The sequence below is a fragment of the Halichoerus grypus genome, chromosome 5 (genome assembly GCF_964656455.1).
Source record: "Halichoerus grypus chromosome 5, mHalGry1.hap1.1, whole genome shotgun sequence".
Taxonomy (NCBI): Eukaryota; Metazoa; Chordata; class Mammalia; order Carnivora; family Phocidae; genus Halichoerus; species Halichoerus grypus.
In genome coordinates, this window is record NC_135716.1 from 162,664,002 (window position 1) to 162,689,357 (window position 25,356).

Here is a 25,356-nt window from a genome sequence, read left to right on the forward strand (position 1 = left end):
CGGGGAGAAAGCGACTGTCATAGGGACCCTCCCCAGCCGCCTGGGGCGAGCTCCCATCAACCATGCCCACTCAAGTCTGGCCCAGTGTCTGGGACCCCCGCCCCCGTGGGATCCTCACCCTGCCGCAGAGCAGGCCCCCTCCCAGGCCCGGGCAACCGCGCCTCCAGGCTGAAAAGTCAGGAATTCAGTGTCTCCCTCCGTGGGCCCCAGAGGGCAAAGGTCAGAGACAGACCAGCTAGCTATGCACTCAGTCCCCCCATCACCCTGATGCGGGCAGACCAATCCCCATCCCCGAGAAGGGCCCAAGGCTGCAGAACCCACCCCATGGACCATGGATTTCACATAGAAGCCCCCCACCCCCACTCCACCCCCACTCCTGCCAGACAGAGACACACTGGAGAGTCTTGGGGCAACTTTGTAAATGGCCACAGAACAGAGGCAACTGCCCAACCCTGATCCCTGCCCTTCTGACCACGGCCCCCTTGAGGGCAGACATCTTCATCGGAACAAGGGGGCAGTCTGGGTCATCAGATACGGCCACTCTGAAGGGTAATTTGGCACAATGGTTTACAGAGACCCAAATGATTACTGCCCTTTGACCCAAGAAATTGTACCTCTAGAAAGTTGTCTTCAAGAAACAAGCATGGACACGTGCAACATTTTACCTACAAGGATGTGTCAGCACACTGTGCTTAAGGAGGGACTTGGGGAGGCCTGCGGCTAGGGCAGTTTAGGGCTCTTCATTAGAATTATGCGACAATCTACTGGTGGCCCTCATCTCTGGCAAGTTCCATGGCAGGCCTGTGCAATTAGAAGGCCATTCAACAGGGCAGCGTGAAGGATGGGCCTCCAGAGCTATTTTACTCTTCTAGAGGGTTCCAGTCTTCCTGCAACCCGAGAGAGTAAGTCAAGAAGTGACTTACAGGGACCATCCCGAACAGTCTTGCTCTCCATCAAAATTCTATTGATCTCTCTCTTACAGAAATTACTAAATACCTACTAGTATTGTTGCTTAAGTGCAACTGTTTTATTTTGACAGGCAAGGCCAAAGAGAAGTGTCTTCGACCTCTTTTCCTGGTCTGAGAAGCCCGAGGAGCCCCTAGTGGAACTGCAGGCAGAGGGTTTTAGGAGAAAACTCTCAATACAATCTAATCTCAACACTCTTAATAAAGACTTTTGATATAGATTATCCTTGTAATCTTTACTTGAGAAATAGGCACAGGAGGTATTATTATGCCATTTTATAGGTGAAGAAACTGAGGCTTGGAGAGAGGCGGAGGGACCTGTCCAAGATGACAGGGCTGGGTGCCAGAGTCAAATGAGAAATCAGATTTGCTCAAGCCATTTCCACTGGGGAATTTGCTTTGCAAACCCCAGTACTTGGTTGAGCAAATAACCACATGCAAATGGCTGGATCCCTACACGAAACCACCTTTGCCCTTCATTCCCAGCCTGGGGGCCACTTGGGGTCTGAGCCTGGCCAGGCTGAGGGTCAGAGTAGCCTCCTCTGGGGTGGCTGGGACAGCCCCTGCCCTCTAAGGGCTCGCCTGCTCCCTCTACCCACAGACAGCAGGCTGCCCTTCCCTCACAGCCCGACACTAAGAAACACTTCCTGCCTGGAGTTCTCCCTGACTGTTCCAGATCCCTTTCTCAGAAAGACCTCAACACAATAATGACAGTAAGGAGGCTGCCATTTACCAACTGCCTACCTTGTGCCAGGCACACCGACACTCAAAGCCAGGTTCTCTCATCATCCCCATTTTATAATTGAAACTGAAGGTCAGAGAGGTGGAGTGACTTGGTCAAGGTCACACAGCAAGTAAGCAGAGCTGAGATTCCCGCTCTAATCTGCCTGACTCCAAAGTCCAGCTGATCGGTCCCTTAGCTGTTCAGGGGAAAGACAAGGCATCCTGACTGCAGGCTCGTGAATATGCCCTGTCTTAGGATACAATGGGCACAGCCCCGGGGTCCGGCACCCACTCATCCAGCAGCCTCAGGACCTGTCTGTCCCTCCCAGCTGTTGTCCACCAGGGAAAGCGTGAAGGGAACCCAGGAACTGGATATACCTGTCTTACCCATCTCAGTATCCCCAGCAGCCAGGCCCAGAGGTGACCAACAACATGAGTTGCATGACAGAATGAATAAATGAAGGAATGATAATCAGAATTCAAGACAACCACACACAATTCGACAGTTTACAAAGCTCTTCTGTCCCCACTGGCATTCTCCTCAGGAAGCAGGGAACAGTTTCATCCCCATTTTGCAGAGGGAAGCCCTTTGCTCCAGGCCACAAGGACGGGGAGACCGAAGGGAGCACCGCACTGCAATGTTGAGCATTGGCTCTCAGAGACTCAGTTCTCCTCATCTGTGAAATGGGGTGAGAAACAGGCTGCTCTGAGCATTCCTGCCCTGGCCCAGGACTCTGCCTACTGCACCAGCTCTTCCTCGGAGTTCTCGGGGAGCTACCCTCCCCTCCTCCTCTTCAGCTCAATGCCAAGTTCAGGCTTCCCAAAGGCCCACCTTGGTCAGGGAGGTATGGGGAAGAAGGTGGCAGGCCTAGGGTCCCATGGCTGGGATAGAGCATCCTCTCTGCTGCTTGTCAGGCCCCTGGGAGGGCAGGGATGGCCCCTCGCCCTGGCTGGACAAACAGGCCCACAGAAGGGAAGGGTCTGCCCTGGGCCACTTAATCTGATCCCCACGGTCTCTGCTTAATTTCTCCATGTCCTTCTCTGGCTGGGCGTAGTAATGTAATGATTCAGTCTGTGCCCCCGGCCCTGGCGTACACCTACTGTGTGTCAAATGCGGGGAAGGCGGGCAGGGGATGACCATTTGCTGAGCTCCTACTGGGTGTCAGGCCCACTGCTAGGTACACTTCAGGACTATCTCAGGGGAGCCTCCCAGCAAGCCTGTGGGGGTGGGAATGCCCCTGTGCAACCCTGGGACCTGCACGACATGGTGGGCCATCGCCAGAGGTGAGTGGGGAGAGTGGGGAGGGCTGGGCTAAGCTGCTCAGACCTTGTCTTAAGGGAGGGGTTTTAAGCAGGAGACTGGGCAGGTGTGTGTTTAGGACAGGTGGACATGGCAGAAGGCCACGGCTTGAGCAGAGGCATGGATGTCTGGAAGCACGAGGCAGGTTCGGGTCCCTGAGCCGCCACCTTCAGGCTCCAAAAAGAGAGCCCGAGAGGGGAGGTAGTGAGGGACCAGCCAGGCAGGGGGGCGCTGAATGCCTGCTGAGGGGCTGGGTCGGAATGCTGGTGGGCAGAAGGCGTCAGGAGGCTACAGAGCCAAGGGGACTGAGGTCAGAGGGAGCAGCAGTCTGCAGGCCGAGCCCAGGGCAGGGATGGGGGCAGGGGCGGAGGAGCCAGGTGGGCTACGGCTGCGTGGTCCTGTGGGGACAGGCAGAGACATGCTGCTGGTTGCGCAGGATGTGCCAGCCCGTCTTCAAGCCCCGGAGAGAAGCCGAGACTGCTATGAGCCATGAGACACACAGCCCTGACCCTTACAGCGGGGCGAGCACACCGCCATTTCGTTTTTCTTGCTCTGCAAGGTGAAGAAAGTTGCAGAGATGGAAGAACGAAACACCTAGCGCTGCTTCTGAAAACAGCGGGCCCATCCACCATCCGCCCATCCAGTCGTTCTGGATACATCCTCTGGGCCACACTGGGCCCAGAGCTGGGGAACCTGAGGCATATGGGAGAGCCCTGCCATCCAGGAGCTCCGAGCTAAGTGGAGGAAGGAGCCATGTGACCTACAAGCTTCTGCAAAAAAAGAACTTTCGCCTGAGACCTGCTACATGCCACCAAGGACCTTCCAGCCTGACCCTTCCTGGCCTCATGCTGCCTGGACCCTCTGTGAAGCTCTGTCCCGTGACCCCGGGCTCCTTATCTCAATGTCTCCCAGAGCTCCCATCCACGGACCATGGTCCTCTGCCCCACCCACCTCATCCCTGGGTGGCCCATCCACTCTAGGACTTTAAATACTGGCCAAGCCCCAAGTCTCCACCCCCAGACCAGGCCTGTCCCCGGAGCTCAGGCCCACCTTCCAGCTACCTCCCTTTTGCTGTCTCGTGGGCTGCTCAGACTCAGCAAGCCTAAACTGGACTGGGTCTTCCCCTAAGATGTGCACCCCCTGGAGCCATTCCTGACTGTGAGCGGGCATCCCCCTCTGCCCAGACGCTTCTGCCACAGACACACATGGATTCCCAACACGTCCCCACCCTTCCCTCCCAGCTCTGATCCACCACCAGCCACATCCCCAGGACTGCGTTTCCAAATTCTCCCTCAAATCCACCCACTCCTGTCCACGAGTCCCAGCTACGATCACCTCACCTGGACCGTGGAACAGCCTGCTTTGTTTAAAGCCCAATGCACCTGGGTTCAAATCTTGGCTCCAACTCACCAGCTGTGTGATCTGGGGCAAATCACTTGCTCCTTCCCCCCCCCGCACCCCCCCCACCCCCAGTAAGGGATGAGCAACCCAGAGCCAGGGACCTGACCCAGGATGGAAAAAAGGATCAGGGAGGACTTCCCAGTAGATGTCATACCTGCTTTGGGTCTTAAAGGATGAGTGGGAGTGAGCCAGGCAACAAAGGAGTGGGGAGCATTCCTGGCAGAAGCAGCAGCCTGAGCAAAGGCCCAGAGGTGAGAAGCAACACACCATGTGCGAGGAGCTAAGCGTTCTGGTGTGGACTGGGAGAGGGGACATGAGGCTGGAGCCAGCAGCCAGGGCCTGACCTAGAAAGCTGATGAAATCCTAAGCCTGGGGTCTGGACTTGAAGCAACGGGTGATGGGGCAGAATCTGTGGTTTAGAAAGACCCCTCCAACTGCTGAGTGTGGACGGGACCAGAAAGGCCAGGAGAGGAGGTGGGAGGACACCCATTAGGAGGCCCCTGGAGAATGGGATGGAGGGGAGAGGCAGGGAGGCGCTGAGCTGGGACACGGAGTAGAGTGACCAAGGAGGCCTGGCTATCCTGTTGGAGCTGGAGGCCAAGGAAACATGCAGCTCACCGCCCCCCCACCACCACCATGTGGCCCAGGAGGACCTCAGGATCCCCACGCAGACAAACACGGTCACAGGAACATGCAGACAGCACCACACTCGGACACACATGACAGACACAGACCTGTGGTCCCAAACATGGACAGATGGGGACACAGAGCAGGAACCCACAGCCACCAGGACATGGAGTCACAGGTGGGCGCTATCGCAGGAGGGTGAGTGCACATGGCCTCCGGGACAGACCCAGAGGGAAGCAGTGAGGGCACGCAAGAAAGTTGGGATGAACACAATGCCTTAATCCCCCCCAAAGAACAAACCCCTCATTGACAGATTTCAACCTGGAATCACAGGCTCCTTACCTAGAGTGTCCTTTCCCACTTGGTGAACTTCTACTCATCCTTCAAGACCCAGCTCAAGTGTTCCCTCTTCTACGGAGCTTTCCCTGAACCCCCAGTCAGTCACTTCCTCTGTGTTCCCAACAGCACCTTGTATATGGGAATAACAATAACAATAACAATAACAATAAAATGGCAGCTACCATTGATTTCAACACCTACTACGTGCCAGGCACTGTGGTGAGTATGTCATATGCATCATGTCACTGAGTCTTCCCGATGCCCCTGTGAGATGTGCAATTAACAGAAGAGGAAACTACAGCTCAGAGAGGTTGACCAACTTACCCAAAGTCACACAGCTAGCAAGTAATGGAGTTGGATGCCACCCAGATCTGGTCCAGCACTACAGGGCCGATCACACCCTGGTGTGGCTATCTGTTTCCCTGGGTGACTTCCCCGCCAGACTGTGAGCTCCTCACAGTTAAAACTAGTGCTCATTCACCCGTTCACCTTTGCCATTCCAGCACCTAGCCCAACATGGTCTCAGAAACTCTCCGTAGAATGAAAAAATACAATAATATCCACTACCTTTTCTTGAGCACTTACAATGGGCCAGGAACTGTGTCGGGATTTTTACAGCCGTTATTTTACTGTTGCAATAGACCCATGAAACACATGAGGAAACTGAGGTCCAGAGAGGTTAAGTGACGTGCCTGAGGTCCCAGAGCCAAGTCTAGATTTGAATTCAGATCTGCCCATGACCCTTTCCCAGGACGATGGCCCCTGAGGCCAGCTTTGTAAGCTCCACAAAGGGCCACCAAGGAAGGTGGCAGGCCCTGGCACCTGGGGAGGTCTAGGTATAGACAAACCGACACAAAGACGACAGGCAGCCCAGGGCGGCATGTGACTAGCCTTGCCCACCGCAGGACAGCAGGGTGCGGTTCGGCAACTCTGTCCCACCCCCATCCCTAGACCATCCCACAGCCATTAAAAACTGAGATTTGCCCAGACCCCGTGGCCGCAGAGAAATGAGCTCCTAACGAAGCAAATGGGAGAGAGCAGGACCCAAAACTGTCCGGACACTATGATTACAAGGAGGCAAAAATAAAAACCTGCGTCAGAAAAAGCAAGCTGCAGGGAACCACACCCAGAGGGAGGGCTGGGAGAGGTGGCTGGAACCGATCTGGTTTTTGTCTTTGTTTCTCTGATTTCGATTCTCTGTAATGCCGTTCAGTTGCCTTTATAATGAAAACAATAAATTTATTCTCAAAGAAAAGACAGAAAATTGTTGGGAGCCCAAGGGCGGAGGGGAAGCAGATGGAGGGTCTCGGAGGCATGGAGGCGCAGGGGGAGGCCGGGGTCAGCTGATGGTGGGCACTCACCTGACTGCTGGCTTGCCAGGCCCCGCATGGCCCCCTGTCCTCCAGGTGTGTGCAACCCGGCTAGGCGGCAGGGGATGTCAGCAAGGGCTACCTGGCAGACGGGACATTCACTGTGCACTTTGGAGCTGTTTGAGGGTGGGGAACCCTCTCCAGCACCTTCTCTGCCCTGGTCCAAGCCCCCGTTGGCTACTGCAAGAGTCCCTTCACTGGTTTCCCCGCCTCTACCTACAGCCCCCATTCCATTCTCCTACTGCAGTTGCCGTGAGATTTCTAAAATACAAAAGCAGATCACAATATTCACCTCCTTAGAACCTTCCATGGCTCCCTACTTCCCTCCAGACAAGGTCTGGACTCCTTGGGCCTTACATATCCGGCCCCCACTGACCTCTTTGGCCTCAGCGATTGTTCCTGCCTTACACTCTGCCCAGCCAGCCAGAGAGCTCCCCCAGGGTTTCACTTCCTTTTTATTTCCTAACCTTCAGTCAGGCTGCCTCCTCTCCCTGGAACCCTCTGTCCTCCCCGCTTCACTGACTACCTCCAAATTATCTTCAAGCGCCAGCTTATGGACCACTTCCTCCTGAAAGCCCTCCAGGACTGCCCCACCCCCACCCCCTTAGGCTGTGTTGGGTGCCTCTCCTCTGTTCCCTTTGTGCCCTGCACGTCCATCATCAGAGCACATATCCCCTTATTTTCTGTCTGTTTTCTTGCCCATCTCTGCTGTCAGGCATGCTCTCTGTCAGGGCAGAGTCATGGCTGAGTAATTTGTCTTTTAAGCCCTGCACAGTACCTGATAAATGTATGAATGAATGACTATATGAATGAATGAATGAATGCTCTAGATGGAAGGAACTGAAAGGATCATGGCCTGGATAGAGGAAAGTCCTCTCCCTCACCCTGGCACCATACTGTCCGCCGGTGTCGCTCTGTTCCCTATTTCCTGTATCTAAACCCTATCTTCCTAAGTGAGCTGAGAAGGGGCTGTGTGTGCTCCGTAAAGACGAGCAGACCAAAAAGGATGTTAGCGGCTAACCAACACAGAAAACGGCTCTGCTTCGCTGGCAGTGAAAATTAAACAAGCTTCACTTCTTAAAACAGCAAAAAGAAAGAAGAAAATGATAATACCCAATGCTGGTGAGGGTAAGATGAAACTGGCACTGCTAGGCATTATTGGTGGGAGTGTAAACTGGAACAAACATTTTTTTTTCTTCAAGATTTTATTTTTAAGTAATCTCTCCACCCAATGTGGAGCTCGAACCCACAGCCCCGAGATCAAGAGTCACACGCTCCACTGACTGAGCCAGCCAGGTGCCCCACAATCATTTCTGAAAACAGTCTGGCAATAACGTATCAAGAGCCCCCAAAAAATGTTCAGACTTCCTGGCCTAGTGATCCCATTCTTGGTCATCTGTCCCTAGAAAATAACCCAAATATAGACAAAGTTTTATATACAAAGCTGTTTGCTTCAGTGGTTTGTTTTTTTACAATAATGAAAAACGGAAAGAGCCAAAATTTTAAATAGGAGGATGGCTCTGTAAGTCATGTTCACAGTGACACAGTCTGCAATCATTAATAGCCAATGTTTACTGGCATTGCCATGACTCATTCAGCACTCCTATCAACCTTACCAGGAACTGAGGCACGGACAGATTAGGTAACTCGCCCAAAGCCAAGCATGTACAATGTGAACCCAGAAAGTCAGGCTCCGAAGCCCATGCTTTCCACCTGACATTGGATCTGTTAGAAGGGAGGATTGGAACCACCCTGAAGTCATGTAGAAAATACTCATGATACAACAGTTGTCAGGCGGATGGGGTGGGGAAGATTTCTTAAATTGTATGTGTAGACGGGGCAATGACATCTATATAAAAACCAGTTACTGAGAGGAGGGAAGGAAAAACCAGAAGGCTAACAGTGATGGTGCCTCAGGCTTGGGGTGAGGGCAGAAATGGTAGGTTTGAGTTTATCTCTTTTCCCTATTCTCTGACTTTTCTGCAGGGTAGTTACGTGACTTTCTTAAGGCATATTTTTCCTAAAACTAAAGGTTCAGCAAGCTTAGGCCAAGCAAGACAGCCCAACCCCTGCCCACAGCTCCAGTAGGATTCTGGCCTCAGGCCCTGCAGGTTCACTGGGAGGAGAGAAGGGCTCAGAGAGGCAGGGGGCTTGCTCAGTCCCACAATGAGCCCTCCAGCTCCACCCCAGGCCCTAGCCAGGAGCAGAGTCAAGAAGGGGCTCCCCAGGGGCGCCTGGGTGGCTCAGTTGGTTAAGCGACTGCCTTCGGCTCAGGTCATGATCCTGGAGTCCCGGGATCAAGTCCCGCATCGGGCCCCCTGCTCGGCAGGGAGTCTGCTTCTCCCTCTGACCCTCCTCCCTCTCATGCTCTCTGTCTCTCATTCTCTCTCTCTCAAATAAATAAATAAAAATCTTTAAAAAAAAAAAAAAAGAAGGGGCTCCCCATCCTATGTGGGGGCTTCAGAGGGGAGGACCAGGCCAAAGCCTGCCCAGGTCACTCACGCCTGCTTAAAATCTCTCTTGGGTTCCCATCACTTTTGGGGTACGGTTCCAAATCCCCAGCACAGCACCCAGAGGCCTTTGCCAATGAGGCTCTGTGGGCCACATGCATCCCAGCAAGTACATCCCCACAGCCTCCCTCCCTCCAGCCTCCCTAGACCCCATGCAGGTCCCCTAAAACAAGTTGTGCTTTCATGACGCCGTGCCTTTGCACAGGCGGTGCCCTTCTGTCTAGGGCCATCACCCCGCTGGCTCCCTGCCAGGTTCCCATCAACCACCAGTCAGCTCGGGTGTCACAGCTCTGGGGAAGCCTCCTTGCTCACCAGCTCTTCCACAGCTGTATTCGTGGCCTCTCCCCTGAACTCCCCCAGCTTCCTGGACCTCCTCCACCACAGCACTGACCCCACTCTGCTAGAATTGCCTGCTTCCTTGTCCACCCAGTCCCCCACATAGCTGTGAGCTCCCCGAGATCAGGGCTTGGGTCTGGTTCTTAGTTATAACCCCACACCCCGACTTGGCCCCACAGCTCACCCGGCTCTTCCTTCAGATCTCCGCTAAAGGGCAGGTTCTAACTCTCTCCCCAGCACAAAGTGGACTGCTCTGTCATCTACCCCCACGGCCCCCTGCTTTCTCTGCCACCTCTCTATCACGCCTCCAGTTACTCCCTCCAGTCATGACCCACAAGCGCAGGGCCACCAATGCGGCCCCAGAGCCAAGTGCTGACCACATAGTAAGTGCTCAGATGCCTAGTTTGCGCCAGGTGCTCAATAAATATTGACTGAGAGAAGGGCTGTCCCTGAGAGACAGGAGGGGTCTGTCCACGTGGGCCTTACAGACTGAGAAGTTTGCCAGGAGAGCCAGAGGGTAGAGGGAGAGCATCCCCAGCAGAGGGGCGGCCTGTGCAAAGACACGGCAAACTGCTAGCTTCCTAGGGTAGCAGAGGGTTCTCAAATATGCTCCCTGCCCCAGGGTGACAACAAGCTGGTGTTGGGGCTCAGCTGAGCTATGGGGTAGGGGTGTTCCTGGGAAGATGAGCTCATCCCACTGAGGGGTGCACAAAGATTTCATGAAGGTGGGACTTACTAATGGGGGAAAGCAGAGAGGTCAAGAGATGCCAGGGAAGGGCAGGCCAGGCAGTAAAAAGTTCATGTGCAAAGGCCCAGTGGCAGGAAAGCACAAAGCATCACGTTTGGTCTGGTGTGGGTATAGTGTGGGAATCTGCAGAGGACGGAGGGAAAGGCGGTGGGGCAGTTCACAAAGGGCCAGAGTTCCAGGCTAAGGTGCTTGAATAAAAGGCCATGGGGGGCCATGGAAAGTCTCTGAGCAGGGGAAGGCCAGTCAAGGTTTTCAGTGGACAGGTCAAATGTGGTCAGAAGGATGTGCCTGGAAGTGACAGGCAGGAGATGGTCCAGTGGGGAGAAGCTGAGGTTTCCCATCTTCCCAGCTTGAGACCCCCACGTGCTCCAAGTCTGCCTCTCATTCCCTCTGCCCTCCATGTGTCCCTACTCCATGTGGCCCAGAGTGCCGAGCCCCAGCTGCTGGGCCCCACCCCATCCCCAAGACCAGGCCAGCCTTGGGAGCTTGCTCCTGGGAACTTCCTGTGAGGACCGAGACTCCCGATGGTCCTGGATCCAATTAGGCTGGGTTTCCGCAGCCCCGCAGGGTTGGAAGGGCAGTTCTCATTGCGAGGGAGGGACTGATCGGAGAGAGCAGGGCTGCTATCTGTGCCCTCGTCAGTGGGAGCTGGGATGCTGCCCTTCCCCCTTTCTGTCCCTCCCTTTCCCCCCGCACCAGCCACCCAGAAACACCACCCTCTCCGGGAGCCGCAGGGCCCTCATTTAGAGAATGGGCCAGATTACCCTTCTCAGGCTGAGAGAATGTTCTGCAGGCTTTGAACACATGCCCTTCTCTACTTCCATCTCCCCTGGAGACCCCCAGCTCCCATCCTCACAGGGAAGTCCTTCTACCAGCACGAAAGGACAAGAAGAAGAGGAACAGAGTACTTGGTCCATGCCAGGCACTGTTAGATACCTGACAAGGCTCCTAATGACCCTATGAGGTAGATCCTGTGAGCATTTCAAAATACAGCACACATTTGGAAAGAGGCTAAGAACATAAACAAACAGCTAATGACTTATGAAACACACATCCAGGCACCCAAGAAGCCCTTACCCATGCCTCTTCTCCCAACCCCTAATGTCCCGCCCTCCTGGCTTCTACCCTAATCTCTTCCTTGTTTGGAGTCAGGAATGAGGTTCAAGCCCAGTCACGGCACCTGGTGAGGGCAGAGGGAGCTCGAACCCACCACCACCAGCTTGCTGTGTGAACTCTAGCAAGTCCATTTCCACTCTGGGCTATAGCTCCCTCCTCTATACTTTTTTTTTTTTTTAAAGACAGGCTCCATGCCCAGCATGGAGCCCAAGGCGGGGCTTGAACTCAGGACCCTGAGATCAAGACCTGAGCTGAGACCAAGAGCCGGATGTTTAACCGACTGAGCCACCTAGGTGCCCCGCTCCTTCCCCTATAAAACAGTTGCAACTAGGGCGCCTGGGTGGCTCAGTGGGTTAATTGTCTGCCTTCGGCTGAGGTCATGATCCCAGGGTCCTGGGATCGAGCCCCACAATGGGCTCCCCTGAGCAGGGAGTCTGCTTCTCCCTCTCCCTCTGCTGCTCCCCTTGCTTGTGCTCACGCTCTTTCTGTCAAATAAATAAATAAAATCTTAAAAAAAAAAAAAAAACAACCAGAAACAAAGAATAGTTGCAGCTAAATCACAGCCTGGGTTCCTGGACCCTCTGAGGGACAAAGTGGCAAATCAGGGGTTAAAAAGTACAGTTTCTGTACCAGATACCGGGGTCAAAGCCCCAGCTCAGGCCCTTGGGATTGTTACCCAGCTGAGGACAACAATGGTGTCCCCACAGCACTGTCGTTTGGATTAAATGAGTCAAGTCTTGAGAAGAGTGCCCAGTGCAGTAAACTCTGTAAGCCTTAGCTGTTGTTGTTCTGTTAGTAGGTTCTCTCAGGCATAAGGCAGCCCTTCCCAACATTCCAAAGACCCACATGGCAATCTGACCAACCAGGGAGGTTAACTGGGCTGGGGGTGGGGGGATGCAGTAGCTCCGGGAGGCTTTCAGGACCCACAGGGGCTGCTCCACTGTGGGCTGGAGAGCCAAGTCTGGGATTAACTCCAAAAGGGAGAGCCGACTGCCGAACCCCGGCTCTGGCCTGGCCCCCAGGAGCTTTCTAGACGGGTCCTAGAGGTCTGGGGCTGGGAACCCCTGGCAGGTGGTCACAGTCTGTTCTCGTGCTGTGTGTACCTCAGGACCCCCAGGGGCAGGCAGCCTGTGGGGCAGGTCAGAAGAGCTGAGGCCCGGGGTGGAGGCCGGCAGACAGAGTGGGCCCTGAACAGGGCAAGTCAGCAAAGGGAAGGTTGGGCTGGTCAGAGAGAGGAGTGGGGAGGGCCTGGGGTGGACATGTGGGAGGGGTGAAAACAGGCCACAGAGGACCCACCACTGGCCCTGCCCGACCAGGCCCGCCTTCCCCTCCCCCTCCCCCCGGTCTTGGGGCTATCACCTTCTCCATGTTCCCTGATTTGCCGCCTCACAGCCTTTGCCCGGGCCGTACCCTCTGCCCAGAATGCCCTTCACCTGGAAAACGTCACAGTTCAGATGATCAGTTCCTTCAAGAAGCACCTCTGCCCTACATACACCACGATCGTCACTCGTTATAGTAAACTTAACACCAAGAAGCTATATGGAAGCCCTCGTCATAGAGAAATACCTCTTTCCTAGCACTGACCAAAATCTGTATAACCAGTCATCAGTCGTGTGCTCTTCTGTAGAATGTCTGTCTCCCCGAAGAGGGTAGGGGCTACATCACTTTCCTCACCTCTATCTGCAACCCGGAGCACGCGGCCTGGTATATAGTAAATGCTCCAGAAATACCATCGAATGCAGGCGGGCTCCACCACCACAAGCCGGCCCCGGGCAGGGTGTGGACACACACGTGAGTGCAAGGGCGGACGCGAGGGATCACGCCCGAGGCCCAGGATGGGAGGCTATGTGCTCATGGGAGGAAATGAATGTGTGCGTGCAAGGTGAACCTCAGTGTAAGGCACGCACGTGCACAAGTATGCCTGCGTGCAGATAATAAAGCTGGTGTGTATCATGAGTGTGCGCGGATGCGAGCACACTAAGGTATGTGTGGCCTTGGACAAACCCTAATCCTCTCCCTGCCTGCTTTATTCTCCCAGTGGACAAAGCGAGGTTTGCCTACATAATCCGTGAGCTCTACCTCTCTCCAACAAGGGCATGACTTTAGATCTCAAATGGTTCTCCAGGAATTGGGTACATAAACACCATCAGAGACAGACTTTCTTGGGGCTCCATGGAGAGAGAACTGTCCTCTTTCCCCGAGTGCTCCAATACCCTGAGTGAGCGCCCAGCACAGTGCTCCGGGGACAGGAGGAGCGCGGGATGCGTGCCCTGGACACACGCATTCGCTGACTGACTCCGATGTTCAGCACCACACACCACGGCCCAGTGGGGAGAAAAAGGCTACCGAAGCCATGAAACCACAAGGTCAAAAGCACCGGGAATCCATAACACTAACATCGCTCCCTAAATGTTATTCACAGGGGAAGTGTGGCACTTTAGACTTTGTAAAGAAAATCTTTCCGGCAATGACAACTGTCTGACAAGAAGACAGTTGGAGGCCCAGTGAGGAGGGAACTCCCCACCACTCTGGCTGAGATCAGAGGTCCTTTTGTCAAGGGTGTGGGAAGGGGATTCCTGCTCTGCTCAGGAGTCGGCTGAGGTTGGGCTTCCCCTCCACAGCTACGGGATTCTAAGGAGGAGTCCCAGAGTGCTGGGTTCAAATCCTGCAATGCCCCTGACAACTCCGTGGACTCAGGCAAGTTACCTAATCTCTCTGTGCCTCCATTTCCTCATCTGTAAAATGGGGGGGGGGAGGGTGATAACAATGAGAATGCAATACGTTAACGTTTATAGTCTTTTGGAACATGGCCTGACACAAAGTATTCTGTGCTGCTAAATAAGTAACGCAGAGCGGGTCCCTTTTGTAAGGTTATAAATCCCAGATCAGATCACAGGAAGACTCCAAGTGTCAAAGGTCCTGAGGTGGAAAGCTCCTCAGATGCTACGGTTCTGAGATTGGAAGAGACTGCGATTCTTAGATGCCATGATTTAATCATCTTATTATTTCCTAACGACAGCCCACAGCCTCCCGGGGAAGGAGAGGACAGAGCTCAGGGGCCCTTCATCTCCCAGGTACTGCCCCATAGCCAGGGTCAGCGCCACCCCTGGGCTCCCCGGCATTTCCTCGCCTCCACTAAAGCCCCCACCGTGCCGTGCTGGAACCACGTGCCCACTTGTCCACATGGGGTGGAGGCAGGTTCAGCAGTGTAGATAGGCAAGAAGTGCAAATAAACAAATCAATGAGAAAGCTTCAGGTACTGATAAGAGCAGCAAGAGAAAGTGGACAGGGCACTGACATGAGAGTGTCGGGACAGTGGGAAGCTATCCCAAGGCAAGTGGTCAGGGAAGGCCCTCGGTGGAGGCGACCTCTGAGTGGCAACTGATGAAACAAGAAGGTGCTGGCCATGCACACATCTGGGGAAGAGTGTTCCAGGTGGAAGATATGCAAAGGCCCTGCCAACAATCTGGACATTCAAGGTGCAGAGAAAGCAGCTGCTGTGGTTGGAGGTGGTGAGCCTGGGGGCCGGGCAGGGGAGTGGAGGGGTGGGCAGGCCCAGCCAGACCGTGAAGGGCATCCGTAGGCTCCGCAAAGGACTTTGGATTTTTGTTCCTCGAAATGCCCTGGAAACAGCTGAAGAATTTCAGCAGGGGAATGACAAGCCAGGGCAGGGCTTTCAGGGTCCCCAGATTACCTGGCTCATCCTGAAAACAACATGATGGTTTTCAAAACTCAAGGTGGGGCCTACGGTGGTGATCAACAATCCCTATCATTCAGTTGGTGTAGTCTGAGTCCTACCACATGCCTGGCCAGGGCTCAGATACATCCCACATACTCTCGTTATCACCCCCCACACCGAGAGATTCGCAGTATACCCATTTTAAAGATCAAGAAACTGAGGTTCAAAAAGGGGAAGAGTGTGCCCAAAGTGACACAAGCCATGTACCACCCAGTGCAAACTGTAAAGTCTGATCCACAAATGGGACTTGGTCCCAGGACCCGAATTCACCATCATGACAGTCTGTGGAACTAACTCTTCTGGTATTTTCAAACCAAGAGACCTCCCCCATGACACATGTAGGTGCCCACAAATACTGCCCTGGCTGTGCTCCCCCCACCTGCAGTCTTCTTCCCTGCTGGCTTCAGAGCCCGGGAGGACTGTCCTTGTACCTCACATGGCTGTCCAGCCTGTGCTGGGTGAGCTGGAGACCAGATGGATGGAAGGACAGAAGGATGGACTACTGAAATGGCTAACCACTAAACTAACAAATGGACAATGAAAAGAATAAAGGAATGATCTAGAAAACCAATGAATGAATAAACTAACTGATGGCTAGTGGAAGGAAGGAAGGAAGGAAGGAAGGAAAGAAGGAAAGAAGGAAGGATGGAAGGAAGGAAGGAAGAAAGGGAGGGAGGGAGGAAGGGAGGGAGAGAGGAAGGACGGACTCTGCTTTAGAGAGAGGCAGGGCAAGGAAGTGTCTGCCCAGAGAAGGATGGGCCAGGCTGGCTTTAGACCCAGTCCACACGTCACCCACACAGCAGCTTCCTCTCCACCTGGGGCCATCTTGCCTCCATATCCCAAGCCCCTGGGACACCCCGTCTCTGTGAGCGGCCGGCTACTGTAGCACCCACTACCCATCACCAATCACCAGCAGCAGCAATCACTGCCGCCCAGGGCCCAGTGGAGCTTAGCGGAGGGTGGAGTGGGTCACTCTCCCTCTGAGTTTCTTGTAAAGGAAGGGAGACAGGAGCCCAGGGCTCTGGTCCTAGCTGGGACCCAAATTGCTGGGTGACTTCAAGCCAGTGGCTTCCCCTCTCTGAGCCCAGATAACCTCTCAGGGCCTTTTCAGTTCTGACATTCTGTAGGGTTGGGGCCTCTAGATTTTTACACAGTCCCTGGGTCAGCAGAAGAATTTGAGAGACTAAACACCAGAAGGTGGGGAAAAGCCCTATCTACAAGCACCAAAGCCCACCTAGAAAAAGACCTGGACAAGGAGTTTGGAGGCTTGTGTTTAAGTCCTCCTCTGCCACTGCTCAACCTCTCCAAACCTCAGTTTCCTAAATTTTGAAATGGGGTTAAATATCCCCACCTCAACAATTTCACCCCAAGCACGTTTCTGGGGGAGCCTGATGTGATAATAACCATGCACTGCACTGTGCAACCTGCAAAGTTCCATTCACAAGGAAGGATTATGCTGGCCCGGGGGGGCGGGGGGGAAGTGAAGGGGGACATGCTGTCCCATTCCAGTTTTGTCCAGATTGACTCTTCTAGGAGTCAGGGCCTGCACAGAGAACAGTGGAGAGAGCCCAGAAGTGGGAGCCTGAACATCAGGGTCCCTATCTTAGCTCTCCTTCTAACTGGCAGTGCAACTTTGGGCAAATCACTCCCCTCCTCTGGACCACAGTTTCTCCATCTGAAAAATACCTAGCTTGGTACCCTCTGGCCCAGGCATGCCAAGTTCTGCAACCCTGAACCCCTAAACCCCAGCCTTCGATCCCTAACTCTGCTCTCAGGAAGCTCACATTGTCCTGTGGAGCCAGGATACAAACCAGGAGTGAGACTAGAGGGGTCTCCCCTCCAGGAGATGCTGGGACAGGGGCTAGAAGGGTTCAGGGTCCTCCCAGGACAAATTTTCCCAAAGGGGTAAAGACCAGGCCCAACCTGCCTGATGCCTTGGACAGCGCCAGACCTTTGGGCCTCGTCTTGAGACCCTCCTGCAGCCTCCAAAGCCAGCAGGCTCTGACCTGTCCAGCAAGATACTTAAGTAACTTCACCGAAGTCCAAACCGCCTCCAACAGAGGAGGCTTCAGGGTGCGGGCAAGAGTAGCAGAAAAGGTTAGAAGGGCACCATCAGGGAGAGGCTCACACTAGCAAACGAGTGCCCCCCCCAACCAGGCAACCTCTCCTCCCCCCCCGCAGACAAGACCCACTGGGGCCCCTAGCCTACACCCTGACAAAAGCCCACCACCCAGGGGCATCTGCCACCAGATGCCACCTCCAGAGGCCAGAAGGCCCACCAGATCAAAGAAGGGGCTCTCCAACTGCCAACCGCCAAACACACACACTTGCCGGAGGGCTCCAGAAGCCACTCCAGCGCCCAGGGCATGATTCCCGCCTACAAGGGAGCCCCCCCACCCCCCTCCCCCGGCCACCCATAAAGGAGACGGCCCCCTCCTCCCCACACACACACTCCTCCAGGGCAGGGCAGGGGAGAGCAAGATTATTTCCTCATGCCAGGGGTCTGAGCTGGAAATCATGGGCCCACTCAGAGCCCCTACTGCCAGCCCTCTCCCCCAAATCTGAGGATCTAGTTCCTTACAATGCCATTTTTATAGAGCCTTTTCCAAAAGACATTTCCTGGTCCCCCCAAGTCCCCATCGCCAACCCTCCACGTGCCCCCCGCAGCTCTGAGGAAACCGGCAGTTAACTTTTTCCCAAAAATCCTGCAAAGGCGGCTGGCTGGGGGGAGAAATGGGCCCCGAGATCCTTTCGCGGCATTTCACCGCCTTCCAAAAAAAAAAAAAGAAAAAAAGAAAAGAAAAAAAAAAAGAGCTTAAAAAAAAAAAGAAAAGAAAACTTTCGGAGTTAACTTTAAATTCCCAGCCCTCCCCCCCAAATCGCCCAGCGGCTTCTTCTTTTTTTTTTTTTTTCTTTAAAGTGCAATTGCATTGTGTCTCACCTCCCCGAAAGGCTCGCGGCTCTCGCCAAAGAAAAGGAAAAAAAGCCAACCCTTCGGGTGCCCCCTCTGCTTCCAGCCGCCTCTCCCACATTCTCAGACAGTTTTATTAAAATTTTCAGACAAAAGAAAAACAAAAATGGCAGCCTGGCTTATTTTTAAAACAGGACAGGGACGCCATATTCTGCAGATCTGCAAAAAAGGGGAGAAATCCGGCACTGGCCGCTCCACCGGGCCGGCTGCAAAGTGCGCGAACCGCGCCGTTTGCAATCCGTTTATTTGCATTAAGCCCCATGAATCATTGTTTACCGGAGAATTGCAGCAGGTTTGAATAGCCCGGCTTAAGAAAACACACAGACACACACACACACGCACACGCACACGCACACACACACACACACACACACACGCACACACTCGGAGAGCAGACCCAGACACGCCGCCGGAGACACTTCCTACCCGCGCGCCGCCGCCGCCGCCGCCGCCGCCGCCGCCGCCGCTGCTGCTGCTCCGGGCCGGGCCCGAGGCGCAGGCAGCCCCGGGCCCTCGGAGCGCCCCGGCCCGCGCTGACAGCGCCCGCGCCCGGCCCGCGCCCCCGCCCGAAACTCGGCGCAACTTTCCCGCGGGCGGGCGCTCGGGCGGGCGCCCGCCGCCGCCGGGCCCGCTCCCCGCGCGCCCCGGGCCCGCACGGACCTGGCTGTGCTGGCGGCGGCTCCGGGACGCGGCCGCAGCCCCGCGCCCGGCGGCCCTTGCAGGGCCGGGCTGGGGCTCCGGCTCCGGGCTCCGGCTCGGGCTCCGGCTTGGTGCGGAGCCGCGCGCAAACCTTCCGGGTCGCCTGCTGTTCACTTCTGGGTTCTGCAAGCGCCGAGGCGGCGGCGGCGGCGGCGGCGGCGGCGGCGGCGGCGGCGGGAGGCTGGGTCTGCAGCGCCGCGCGGCCCCCCGTGCGCTCGGCGAGCCCCCGCGCCAGGCGCCCGGCTCCGGGGGTGGGGAGGGGGCCGCGTCGGGCCCCCGCCTCTCCGGCTGCGCAGCCCGTCCGGCCCCGGGGGCTCCCGCGAGTGGGCAGCGCCGGGCGCGGGCGACGGCGCGCGAGGGGAGGGGGCCGGGCGGGGGGCGGGGGCGGGCCGCGCGCTGGGGGCCCCGCTCGGGCCCCGGGGCCTCGTCTCGCGCTCGCCGCCGCCGCCGCCGCCGCCGCCGCTGCCGCCGCCTGGTAAAGTTGCGCCGCGCCCCCCGCCCGCGCCGCGCCCGAGGCAGAGCCACAAAGGAACTCCTCGCCCCCCTCCGCCCGCCCGAGCCGCGCGGGGAGGGCACCGGCGCCGGGCCCTAGGCCAGCCCCTTCCCCAGCGCGGGGGCTCCCGGGGCCCCGGCGGCCGCGGCCATTGTCCCGCCCAGGCCGGGCCGCCGCTTCGCCGCCCCCTCCCCGCGGTGATGGCGGGCTGGGGACCCAGGTCCGGCGGGGCCAGGCTGCCCTTGGGGGGGGGAGGGGGTCTCCTGCGCAGACGGCAGGCAGGAGGGGACCCCCGGAATGGGTCCCCACACCTGGTAACCAACGACCGTGCTCAAAATCCCCGCTGAGATTTTTTGTTGTTGTTGTTAAGACGAGGACATAGAGATGGGGGCAGAAGTTTGTACTGGCCAGGCCACCCCTCCCTGTGTAGGCTCCGGCCGTCCCTGGCCCTAGGCCCGAGCCCCCAAAGGGTGGGGCCGCCTGAGGCTGTCAGCGGCTCTTCTCGCAGAGTCTAACAGAGGTGGCAGCGGCTGTCCCCCAGCTCCAGACCTCAGAGCCATCTGCGTGTGACTCCTCCTCCCGCCTCACCCTCCCCAGCCAATCAGTCACCAAGTCCTTCGGATTCGGCCTCCCGGGCTGTGTCAGCTTCCAAACTTCACTTCTACCTGAGGAGGCGTCCGGTCCCTGGGTCCTTTCACCGACTCAGACTTCTGTGACACTCGCTGCCACCCAGCCTCTAGGCCAGAAGAATCAAGGCTGGCTCTGCCCTCAGGGAGCTCCCAGTCCCCAGGGAAGGACAGACACACACACACACACACACACACAATCACCTGCCCATGTTTGCTGGTCCTCCCGAAAGCATTCCGCAGTTGGGTAAACAGTGATTGAGGACCTCGGATCCCACGCTGTGGTGATCGGCTAGAAACCCAGCTATGAACAAGTTGGACAAAGTTCCTGCCCCCATGGGGAGTCCAGTCTTGCACAGGACGTGGAGGCTGTGAGCCACTGGAGGACAGGGCCTACCTAGGCCACTGGTTTTCAGGCCCCAAGCACAGTGCCAGTACAGAGCAGGGCACAAAACATAGTGTGGCCGGAATTAGTTGGATTACAAAGCACAAGGAAGAGGCAGGGAGGGGAGCAGTGGGGAGGACACAGAGGAGGCCACTCTTCTCAGGAGGTGGAGAAGGTCTTCTGAAATTAGATCTGGGGTGAGCCAGGTGAGGAAGAAGGGAGGACCTTCCCATTTCCAGGAAGATGGGGGTGATAAAAGTATCAACCCACTGTGGAGAAGCTCAGGGAGATAATAATAAATGAGAAATCTCATGCAAAAGAATTCAAAATAATTTATGGAGATATTCAAGGAGGGGGAGCAAACTCTAGGCTCTTTAGGTATGGGCTGTGCCTAATGACTTCCTTCCAGAGTGTACGGTATGGAAAGGGAGGGCGGAAAGAGTCACTTCACAGTGGGGATACCTGACAGCTACTACTTCAGCCGGGTGATCAAGGCTAACACCAGCAGTCACAAACCATGTTTTCAGTAGCTACCCTTGATACTAGTGATAAAAGTGGCACTTTAGGGGCACCTGGGTGGCTCAGTCGTTGAGCGTCTGCCTTCGGCTCAGGTCATGGTCCCAGGGTCCTGGGATCAAGCCCCACGTCGGGCTCCCTGCTCAGCGGGAAGCCTGCTTCTCCCTCTCCCACTCTGCCTGCTTGTGTTCCCTCTCTCGCTGTGTCTCTCTCTGTCAAATAAATAAATAAAATCTTAAAAAAAAAAAAAAAGTGGCACTTTACCTCTATGGTCTTCCTCCCAATAACCTATAACACCAGTCTTGTCATGAGAAAAACATCAGACCAACTCAAATAGTGGAACAACCTAAAAAATGCTCAACTAATACGCCTCAAAACTGTCGAGGTCATCACAAAGTAAGTCTGAGAACCTGTTAAAGCCCAGAGGAGCCTAAAGAGATAGAAGAGCTAAATGTACTGTGGTATCCTAGGTAGGATCTTGGGACAGAAAAAAAAGACATTAGGTAAAAACTAAGGAAATCTTAATAAATTACAGGTTTTAGTTAATAGTAATGTATTACTAAAAGTATTCATCAGTAATTATAACAAAATATAACAAATACACTAGCTTAAGATGTTACCAATAGGGAAAACTGGGTGAGGGATATATGGGAATGCTCTGTAGTATCTGATCCATTTTTCTGTAAATCTAAAACTGTTCTAATGAAGTCTACTACTAAGAAAAAAAAATCCTAAAAAAGTATACTAACCCACATCATTGCTGATGTTGTTGTACAATGAAATGATGCTTGACACAGCACCTAGCACATTCTAAGGGCCCAACAAATGTTATTTTGTTACTATTATCACCATCATTGTAATTACAGGCGCTTGGAATAGCACATGCAAAGGCACTGGAGTTTAGAGTGGAGAGGGTGATGGGAGACAGAATCCTGAAGGCTTTGATCCTGAAGCTGAGGTCTTTATAAGGGATTTATGGGCAGAGGGTACCATAATGTGGTCCATCTCTGCCTCACTAGCCTCCTGTCTAACCACCTGGAAAGCTATGCTACAGCCAACCAAAGTGGGCTGCCATCTTGGGCCTGGCCATCTCCCTTCTAAGGGCTTCGAACAGGCTGTTCCCTCTGCCTGGGACCTTCAGTCCTTTTCTCCCCATCTCTGAAGTCTCTGGAGAACACCCACTTATCAAGGCATGGCTCAAACATCACTTCCTCTGTGAAGCTGTTCTAGATCCTCTGCACGGAAAGAGGTACTTTCCACTGGTTCCCAAGAGCACCATGGTCCTCCGGCCATACTGCTGGCAAAGCACTTATCATGATGCATTAGAATAAATGTTTGCTGAATGGATGGACAAATGATGGAGTGGACTAAAAGTCCACTCTCATCCTCTCCAGTTCTTCAAGTCCTCACTCTCTTCCAGGAAATCCTCCACGACTGCTCCAACCAATGAGCTCCCTCCGCCTTCTTTAACTTTTACAGCCCTGGTTACATTCTAACTGTTGTATGTATAAGTATCTGTCCCTTGGATGAGAATAAACTCTTTGAGGAAGAAACCATGTCTTACATGTTCTGTGTTTTCACTCATTCAACAAGTACTTACAAAGCACTTCTTCTGTGTCACAGTTAGGGTCCCAGACACCGGAGAAGCAGTGACTAAGAGCCAGGCCCCGCTCTGATAGAGCATTAGTTAGCATTATTAATTAGTCAAGATACACCAGATTATGCTGCAGTAACAAAGAACTCTGGAACCTCAGTGACATAACGAAAGAGTGGTTTCTTTCTCACCTGTGCCACATGCCCATCCTGGGTCCTCTACTGGCTCAGAGAGCTTGGCTGAGGAGTCCCTAACATCTTGAAGCGGCACGCACCGAATGAAACATGTGACCTTTTTAGTTCCCACGGCAGGAGAACAGAGACTGGAGAATCCCACATGGTATTCAGCCTGGCGCGGGGTGGGGCGGGAGTGGGGGTGGGGAGTGGAGACAGGACACAGGCACCGCCTCTCCTCAGTATCCATTGGCCAAGATTAGTCACGTGGTCCTGCCCAACTGCAAGGGAGGCTGGGAAGGGCAGCGTTCCTTTGGAAGAAGAGAAGCAGACGTTAATTTCAGGAGACAGAATTTAACAAATAATCCCTCAGATAATTATTTGTCTCCTAAGAGATGCAAAAGATGTGAGATGTCTGGGGAGTGGGTAGGAGAAGATCAGGGAGAGCTTCTCTGAGGAGGGGACGTTGAAGCTGAGACCAGGGCAGAGATGGGACAAGAGCATTTCTGGCGGAGAGAACTGTGTGTGGAGGTTCTGGGGCCAGGACGAGCTGGCCGTATTGAAGGGCCACAAAGGACCATGGAGGGAGTAAAGTGAGGGGGACTTGCGAAGTGACCCTCCGGGCTGAACGTCCCAGGAGCTCCCTGGCAAGGAATTAGCTTGAGAACAAGAGGAAGTCATAAGGAGACAGGCGTTAGGCAGAGACGTGATGTAATCGCATTTCATTTCAAAAGGCCCATGTGGCTGCTGGGGAAAGAATGGACTGGAACGGGCAAAGCAGAAAACCAGGGAGGCCAGTAGGGAGACTTTCAGAGTCTCCCAGGTGAACAGTGATGGTGGCGTTAGCAGAAGTGGAAAGAAGTGGACAAGTGTGGGACACGTTAAGGACTTGATGGCTGATGCAGGGAGTCACAAAGCAGGAGATGTCCAGGCAGCTCCGGGGCCCTGTAACTCCGGTCATGCTAAGCACAAGGCTGGCTTCCCAACATGACATCCCCAGCTTGCTCACAGTGGGACCTTAATGCCAAGAGATTTCCATCTTTCTCTCCTTGCCGTCTACTCAAGCTAGCCACCTTGTCATCCTCCAAATGGGGTGTACCTCCCATCGGAAGTAATCCAACCTCAAGCATCAACACAAGCACTTTCTAATAAGAACCCACAGGAGCCCTGGGAGGGAGGCTGGCCAGGGATGTTATCCCCCATTTCACAGGGGGGGAAACTGAGGCCCAGGAAGGAAAATGGCTGGCTAAGTCTTGGGGCCTGGCCTGCAGCTGAGGTCCTCTGACCCAGGGTCCAGAGCCCCTGGTGTACGGTGGGTGCTACGTGCTGTCAGCTGAGACACTGAATGAGTGAGTATGTGAGCTCTCTGCCCTTCACCCTCTTCACCTTTGCTCATTTTGCTCCCCTCAAGGAGACCATGGAGTTTAAGATGATAGATTAGGTTCTAGAGTCCAGTCAGAGCTGGGTTGAACCTTGTCTTGTCACTCAGCGGCTGCTAATTTAAGGCAAGTTTCTTCCTCTCTCTGAGCCTCGGTTTTCTCCTGTGCAAACTGAGTGTGATGACACCCGTTTCCCGGGGCAAGCATACAGTGGATCACGTGTGAGGCCATGGCAGTGCGGCTACCTGTACCTTGGGGACCCACCCCCCCCACCTCCCCTGGAAAATCTTCCCTGAGAACACCAGCCCTCACTTCTCAAGCCCTTCCGTCTGTACCGTCCGAGTTATCACACGGAGAAGGGGCGTTTAAATCCCAAACTGGCCACTCTGCCTTTTGCTAAGGCAGTAGAATAACTCATACTGGTGTGAAGCCACATTTCTCTGTGCCCTCCAGTCCCTTTGGGGTGGGGGGATGTGGAATGGGGAAAGAAAAACTTCTACTGCTTCCTCCGGAGAGACTCGGAGTATTTGGCCCTCTGTGAGCAGAGCTATTAATGGAGGTTGGAATACACCAACGTCGTCCAGGAGCTGAGCAAGAGATGGAGATCTAAACTGCTCTACATGCTGAAATGATAGCGATTGCGGTCCCCAAGTGTCTGTACGTGGTCTGGCCCCTCCAAAAGCCTCCACACTCAATCAGGACTACTTTCCCTCTTGGCCACTGTGCTCCAGCCGTGCAGGCCTCCTGTGAGCTCATGGAAGGCACGCTGATTCCTTTTGTCACATGAACCTTGCAGTACCCTCCTCTTAGCAGGTACTCCCCACCTAACCACACCCACGTGTCTCCCCCCCTCCCCCCCACCTCATGGACTCACCCAACACACCATGGCTCACAGCCACATGCTGAGGGTGGCCTTCTGCTATCTTCAGGATGCCCTCACAGCTCCATGGACGTCTCCCTTTTTTGTAGACTTACCCCAGCTGTAATTCTGCATTCAGATTTCTAATCTCATGCTTTGACATTAGGTTGTAAACTCAATACCTATTTGTTGATTCACTCATCCGATAAAAAAAAAAAAAAAATGATGGGGGTTGAATTTTTGAAGGTGAGGGGGCTCAGAAAATGAACATGCTGAAATATGTGAGCATTGTCCTGAAATGTGGGGATGATCAGTGACATGGGTGAGCTAGAAGAGAGGGGCTCCAGTGGATAGGCAGCTGCAGAACTTGTCAAACAGATATTACTACTCAACTGTCTGCCCTTTGCATTGCCATGACACCCCCCCTTCAAACCTTCAGGAAACCAGCTGCATGCTGGATGTTTGGTTGGCACTGGGATGCCCAGAT

General features: G+C 54.6%; 1 protein-coding gene across 5 annotated transcripts in view; it reads right to left on the reverse strand.

The window, feature by feature from the left end:
• The window catches only part of ZNF362 (zinc finger protein 362), a 38,032-nt gene extending 19,044 nt beyond the window's left edge, over positions 1 to 18,988 (reverse strand). The window contains exons 1-2 of one of the 5 annotated variants that reach the window (XR_013448279.1): positions 18,806 to 18,988; positions 5,359 to 5,484 (exon numbers count right to left, since the gene is read on the reverse strand). Coding sequence is in view for 2 of the 5 variants with exons in the window: in XM_036065264.2 (XP_035921157.1) it covers positions 5,359 to 5,396 (38 nt within the window). In the remaining 3 variants the exon portion in view is untranslated. Of the gene's footprint in view, positions 1 to 1,709; positions 1,886 to 5,358; positions 5,485 to 18,571; positions 18,668 to 18,805 lie in introns of those variants that run through there. The other 4 variants (XM_036065264.2, XM_036065265.2, XM_036065267.2 and 1 more) reach the window with 4 other exon arrangements.
• Positions 18,989 to 25,356: the final 6,368 nt, after the last annotated feature.